Consider the following 7,466-nt stretch of genomic DNA (forward strand, 5'->3'; position numbering starts at 1 on the left):
TGCGACGCTCACACAGGATGGCACTGTACGATGCAACAAATCACTGTGCAAACTGTGTCAACATATATGTGGCAATAACAAATCATACAACATTAAGGGATCATATTCGTGCACATTGGCGAATGTGGTGTACATGATACAGTGTGTGACAAAGCTTGCTACATTGGAGAAACTTGCCTTAAGCTGCATCTCAGAATGAATCTACAGACACTCAATCAAGAACCACAAGTGGTTTTGGTAAGATTCTGTAATTAGGCCCATTATAATTGTCAGCACCAGGCCCATTGGGCTCTTAATCTGGCCCTGATCCTATGTGTCAATTTAATATTCAATATTTAGTTTTGTTTTACAGTAAATAATATGGTAATGAAGGGGTTATTGCATCCTCCCCTATTATTTGGTTTTAGTACTTTAGTATCTTAATGTGAAAGGTGCACATTGCTCACCTCTATATACCTATTGTACAGCACTATGGATTTTGCTGGCGCTATATAAATAATAATGGATCAATATCATTACAATCCGGTCCATGAAGACGTTTTACCATCATAAACCACGTTGTTATAGTAGCCACTGGGGGGGCTCGCGAAGGATGCAGCTCACTTTTGAATATGGTCTAATTTTTTCAGACACAACAGATTCATTCAAATTTCCGCCTGAATTTACTATGAAGAAAGCCGTCACTTTCTAGGTCTCTTTAATAAATACAATTAATGACAGAATTGAATTGCCACTTTTCAGAATACTTTGATAAATGTCTCCCATTGTGCGAAAAATGTGCATAAATGAATCAAAACAAACATGTTTGCAAAATAAGAAACAGATGAAAATATCCAACAGATTTAATAAGTTACGCAAAACATTTCTAAAAATTAGGCGGAAAAGTGTTGGTGACGGGAAGATAAATCTCCACCATTGTATCTATGTCTCCTCCTCTCTCTGACTGACGGGTGACAAGGGTAATATGCAATTACAATGCTTTATCTGACGTGTAGCCAAAATAAAATAATTCCGTTCCACGATGGAGCTAAACACAGCTGCGTGGATTTCTACATTTCATGTGTTTTTTTTCTTTCACATTTCTCACATATATATTTATATGTGTTTGTTTGTTTGTTTAATAAAAAGGGATACGTAAAAAATCCTGGAAAGTGCCAGTTGAGTTCTGCTATAAACAAACTGAGCGTGCTGATGCCCATATCACATATCCCCACTTATCCTGTATCCCGGCAGATACTGAGACACGCACACACTGGCTGGGTTTCATCCTCTGCAGCTGGGCGCTTTACGTCACCTTTGGGGCTGGGGGGGAGCTATATAAGTAATATTCCCTTCATGCAGAGCTCATTTCAGCATCTTGAATCTTCCTTGTCCCCTCGGTACACTGTCAGCACGTCAGGATGCTGCTCAGAGCTGTGGGACCCATCCTGATGCTACTTATCTGGAGTGTCCGAGCCACATCCCAGCCAGACGAAGACAGACTGAGAGTGATGAGAGTCGATCACAACCAGGTGAGTGAAGAACACGAAGCGATGAATTACTGTCTGATACAGGATACTCTACAAATCCTAAGACCTTCAGCCAGACTTTAGGCTGGATGAGATGCATGGGCTTTGTCATTCAGCAAGGGCTGGAGTCCCAGGTCTAATGGGTGCTTTGATTAGATCAGTGACATTTCCCATGATGCATAGGCAGCCTAAGGTTGGCTTAGCATCTTGGGAAGAGCAGTTCATCAACATCTGGTACTCCAGGTTATCCATCATTGCACTCGGTGATTCGATCTGATTTATATGTGATATCATCACTCCTTGCAATCCCCAGGATGATCTGAATGGGTTTGGAAGAGACCTGTTTAATTAGTTGGATAAGTTAGTCATTCACTAAAGTATGAATTGTTGTGAATTCAAAATGAATTTCACATTTTGGGCCAATGGGAAAGATGCCCCAAGTCAACGATGTTGTCAGTTTGACTGTTTATTAAGATAATTACCAAAATGATCTTGGCCTTTATTTGCTAAACTGTGAGTCGTGGGGAGAAATTAGGCAGATGGAATGTTTTGTCGAAGTTATTTTGTAATTTGGAATAGACTGTTGCATGTTTTTTCCTGTTCTCTGACCCCGTTGTTATGTATGTTTAGGGAGAGGAATGGGTGCGTGTTTAAAATGCAATTTTTTCTTAAATGTACCATTTTATCTTCAGGATTACAAAAACCTTTATCGATAGCTTTATGAGATTATACTTTAAGACAGGTAAGAATTTAGGATTTTCAATAAATATGGGGACATGAACTGTGTCAGAGAATCTGCAGGAAGTCGCTGAATTAGTCAGAGAAGATCCCTAATTATACCACTCTCTCTTAAGCCAAGAGAGAAAATCATTAGCAGGTTCTAAAACCAACGTCTTTGCCGTATTTTCCTGTTCTCTTGGTTGCAGTGTGCAAGAAATGTATTAAGAAATCTTTTAATTTATACAATAAAGTACAATAGAGATTTTCTCCAAAGCATTAATGTGATTTCCAACCAAACGTCAAAGTTTATCACCAACTTTTTGAAGGGTAAATGGTCCCATTTAACCCCTTAAGGACACATGCCGTGTGTGACACGTCATAATTCCCTTTTATTACAGAAGTTTGGTCCTTAAGGGGTTAAGATAAGCACATAATGATTCATTGATTGTTTTTTAAAGATTTTTAATATATGGTCTTTTTTGAATGAAAACCATACTCTGACATCACATTTTATTACTGACAAGGCACTTAGAGAGGGAGAATAGGCATCGTAACCTTTATTATTTCTCAAGATATCACTTTGGGAAAATCAAGAAAAATCTACTTTTAGGATTAATCTCCCGAAACCACCTCTATTTTTAGCTACTGGAGACAGAACAAGGAATCATGGGGAATTAAGCTTATTTCCATAAAAAAGTGGGAAGACTTGGGCGACATTATATCCAGCACAGATGCTCTCAATAACCATAATTCACAGGTTTTATAGTAAATCTATTTGCTGTTTGACAGACCGGTATACACTAAGCCTTTTTACTGGGTGAATTACCCATGTTCCTCTCTAAACAAATATAGAACCAAATTTAATGTTATTCAGGGTTTTACACTATCTGTGAATGGTTAGGAATTCATAGTGATTTTACACGGTGTAAAAACTGAGCATAAAGTTATCTGAATAATTTTTCCAATTGGTCAATGTTGTCCTAAAATGTAAAATCAATTTTGAATCCCTAACAATTGACACTTTAGTGGATAACCCTGTGTTTGTGTATACTCTTTCCCTAGGAGCTTAGTGCAATGCAGGAAGACCTTCTCTTGAAGTTACTCTCCGGATGGGCTGATACTGTAGAAAGCAATTCGTTAGAAATGGATCGAGGAGCCTCGGATGTCGTGGACAATAATGTAATTCCACGTTCATCTTCTGCAAAATTCCCTCATATTTTGCCCCGTGAACATGATCGCAAAGCGCCTTGCAAAAACTTCTTCTGGAAAACCTTTACTGTGTGCTAGTAAAAAAAGGGAGAGGGGTGGGGGGAGTTTTTAGTTTAATCTTTCTCATCCACTTTTTAAATAATTAAATCTCAACGGAACTGTAAATCATGTGACATTATCATTGACTCCTGGTTGTCTGATTAATTGTTAAACTTGCACTTCATATTAAACAGTTTAAATCACCATGCAGCACAATGTCTGGATACATTTCTCATTAAATGTGTTGGTTGTTTTAAAAAAAAAAAAAAGCAAAGAGAGGTTTGGAAGGAAAACCGTCACCTGTAATAAAATAGACGTATCCATCGAAATAAAAATTGCCAATAAATACCCGTATTATAATGCAAAAAAGATCCACAGTAATGTGATCTACAAATCACTCAGACTCTCATTACCCTTAGACAGCTTCATGGATGTGCAAACAAAATAAAGTTTACCTGTGCACCATCCCAAATTCCTAAATATGCTTAAACCACCTAGGTTTTTAGTCCCACTCTAAGCTCACCTGCCAACATCAAGACCCATCACAACTCTTCGTCCAAAGTGAATATGTATTTAAAAGGTAAAAGTACAACCTATAGTGCAGATTGATACTGTTAACCTACATCACAATTTAATTTCATTCTGGGTGTAATAGGCTCTAATGATTTAATAGCTCACCTAGAGTCACCTTTGTGTTACTCAACCAGCCCCATTTTGGCCAACGTTATTGACAAGATCTTTAGGTTAATGCTAATGTTCCCAATAACCGGCCACCGCCGGGCGCGGCTGATCCCAACATACCTCATTACCTACTAAATAGGGATAAACGTGAAATGTGTTCATATAATATATATATTTATTTATTTATATATTGCTTCTTCTTCCATTTCTCTTGCACAAAAACTTGCCCTGATTAGACAAGTGCTATATGTAGACATGTTTTCCATACTGGGTTCTCAATGCCGGGGGGCATGTTTTCCATACTGGGTTCTCAATGCCGACCTTGAGCACTATCCCCCACTATTACTCATTTCATTAGAACACTAATACTGAGGGATAAGCTATTTCTGCCTGACATTTCGCTCATTACGAGGGCAGGGACATAACCAGACTCAAATTTTAGTAATTATAGGCAGACCTTCCTAACTGCGCAGAACTTACCGGGTCCAGGGCCGGCGCGTCCATAAGGCGGCACAGGCGGCCGCCTTAGGGCGCCAGAGGAGGGGGGCGCAAAAATCCGAATCCCCTGCCTCTGGCCCCGCCCCTGCCCCTGGCTCCGCCCCTGCCTCTGGCTGGAGACTCGGATTTGTAATCTCACCTCTCTCCCTGCAGCCAGCACACAGCAGGAGCCTGGCAGTGAAGTCAGCCGTCCTCCTCTGATGATGTCAGAAGGGGGCGGGACTTCTACTGCTTCCAGACTCCCCAGCGGTCCTGACTATCTGCAGCAGCTCCAGCCTGTCCCAGCCGACCACCAGGGATAAGGTTCTCCCTCCTGGCCCAAGGTAAGCCCCTGGGAGGGGAAGGGGAATAACTTTTAGTATGTTTACTTTTATTTTATTTTTTTAAATCAAAACGTTTTTTTGTTGGTTTTTTTGCAGCCCCTCTCTACTGCCCCCACTATACTACCCCTGCCCCCACTATACTACCCCTGCCCCCACTATACTACCCCTGCCCCCACTATACTACCCCTGCCCCCACTATACTACCCCTGCCCCCACCATACTGCCCCTGCCCCCACCATATTGCCCCTGCCCCACTATACTACCCCTGCCCCCACCATATTGCCCCTGCCCCCACCATACTGCCCCTGCCCCCACCATACTGCCCCTGCCCCCACCATACTGCCCCTGCCCCACTATACTGCCCCTGCCCCACTATACTACCCCTGCCCCCACCATACTACCCCTGCCCCCACCATACTACCCCTGCCCCCACCATACTACCCCTGCCCCCACCATACTACCCCTGCCCCCACCATACTGCCCCTGCCCCCACCATACTGCGCCCCCACCATACTGCCCCTGCCCCCTCTATAGCCCCTGCCCCACCATACTACCCCTGCCCCCTCTATAGCCCCTGCCCCACCATACTGCCCCTGCCCCCTCTATAGCCCCTGCCCCACCATACTACCTCTGCCCCCTCTACAGCCCCTGCCCCACCATACTACCCCTGCCCCTTAACAGCCCCTCTATAGCCTCTGTCCCCACCATACTGACCCTGTCCTCCTCTACTGCCCCATGTGCCACTCTACAGCACCTCTATTTCCCTCCATAACCCCTGCCCCACCATACTGCCCCTCTACAGTCCCTCTATTTCCATCTACAGCCCCTGCCCTGTCTACAGCCCCTCTATTTCCCTCTAAAGCCTCTACCCCACCATACTGCCCATGCGCCCCCTATACAGCCCATGTCCCCCCTCTACAGCCCCTGTCCCCACTATACTGCCCATGTCCCCCTCTATTGCTTCTGTGACCCCCTCTTTATCCCCTGTGCCTCCTCTATTTCCCTCTACAGACCCTGCCCCCTGCCTCTGCCCCCCTTTCACACGCCTCTACTGCCTCTGTCTCCCCCCTCTACTTCCCCTACCCCCTATACAGCCCCTGTTCCCCCCGTCCCCCTCTCTACTTCCCACCATACTGTTCCTGTGACACTGCTTTATTGCCGCAGTGTCCCTCGTTACAGCCTGTGCCCACACCATTCTGCCCCTGTGTCCCCCTCTACTTCCCTTTTCCAACCACATTGCCCATTTGCTCCCACCACAGCCCCTATACTCCCTTCTACAGCCCCTAACTCCCTTACTTCACATCCCTTCCACTCCCTTGTACAGCCCCTATTCCCTTACTACAGTCCTTACCCCCACTACAGCCCCTCTCCCCCAATTGCTGCCCATATCCCCCACACTACAGCCCCTGTTCCCACTTGCAGCCATCAACCTACTTCAGTCCCTAACCCCCTACTACAGCCCCAATTCCCCACTACATTTACTAAGCCCCCAATTACAGCCCCTAACTCTTAACTACAGCCCCTGTCCCCCTACTACAGCCCCTAACTACTCAATTACAGCCCCTAACTCTCAACTACAGCCCCTGTCCCGGGGGGGGGGGGGAGCGCAAAATTCACCTTCGCCTGTGTAGCCAAAAATCTTTGCACCGGCCCTGACCGGGTCAGATTTTTTTCGCTATGTATAATTACCAGATTTAGCTAGAACATCATCAGTCAAACAAACAGGCATGGCACCCCCCTAATACTCTTTGAAAGACACTGTTTCCTAGCAACAGTACAGAAGGTGCAAATATCCACCCTGTATACTACACTAACAACACATCCCATGCAAATTGTACTACAATACATGGGGACGAGACTTATTGTTCCCCCACCCCCCGAGGAATCGAGTGATTGGTCTGAAATCGGGGAAGCCATCGGATTGCCATTTATGTCACACACAAAGAACAAGCGTACAGTCTTGCTTTTTAGATGGTTCTTAATACCCACCAGACTTGGCAAAATACAACTCCCAACAGACCTTTGCTGGAACATTCTTATACCATTCATGGACTTGCCCGAAATGAAAACCATTTGGGATCCAAATCCAAACACTACTCTTGCAGGTATTGGGAAAACCGTTCCCACTTGACCCTTGGGCCCTTCTACTCTCGAAGCCCCTAGAGCAGCTCACTAGGATTGATACAAAATTAGCAGCTAGGATAGCACTTGCAGCACGCAGAGCTATAGGAGAAGTATGGGTGAACCACAGAGTATGCTCCTCTACCACAGCTATCCGCAAGAAGCACCTGGGCATTTGTACAGATCAAGGAACGAGGGTCCCGAAATGTTTGTTTTTCATATGCACTTCAAATCAAGGCATAGAGCAACCATAGGCACTGGCTTCATCACGAGCAACTGCAACGCGTTATGTTACTCAAACAACGTCTTCTTTTTACATATCAATTATGTGAGCACATCGTATCAGAATCAGGGCAATCTCTGAAAA

General features: G+C 44.5%; 1 protein-coding gene across 1 annotated transcript; it reads left to right on the forward strand.

The window, feature by feature from the left end:
• The first annotated feature begins 1,362 nt into the window (after positions 1 to 1,362).
• LOC134577519 (somatostatin-2-like) lies at positions 1,363 to 3,674 on the forward strand. The gene is made up of 2 exons (XM_063436288.1): positions 1,363 to 1,511; positions 3,291 to 3,674. The coding sequence occupies exons 1-2, from the start codon at positions 1,401 to 1,403 to the stop codon at positions 3,513 to 3,515; spliced, it is 336 nt and encodes a 111-aa protein (XP_063292358.1). The 5' UTR covers positions 1,363 to 1,400; the 3' UTR covers positions 3,516 to 3,674.
• The last annotated feature ends 3,792 nt before the right edge of the window (positions 3,675 to 7,466 follow it).

This window comes from Pelobates fuscus, chromosome 11 (genome assembly GCF_036172605.1).
Source record: "Pelobates fuscus isolate aPelFus1 chromosome 11, aPelFus1.pri, whole genome shotgun sequence".
NCBI classification, from domain to species: Eukaryota; Metazoa; Chordata; class Amphibia; order Anura; family Pelobatidae; genus Pelobates; species Pelobates fuscus.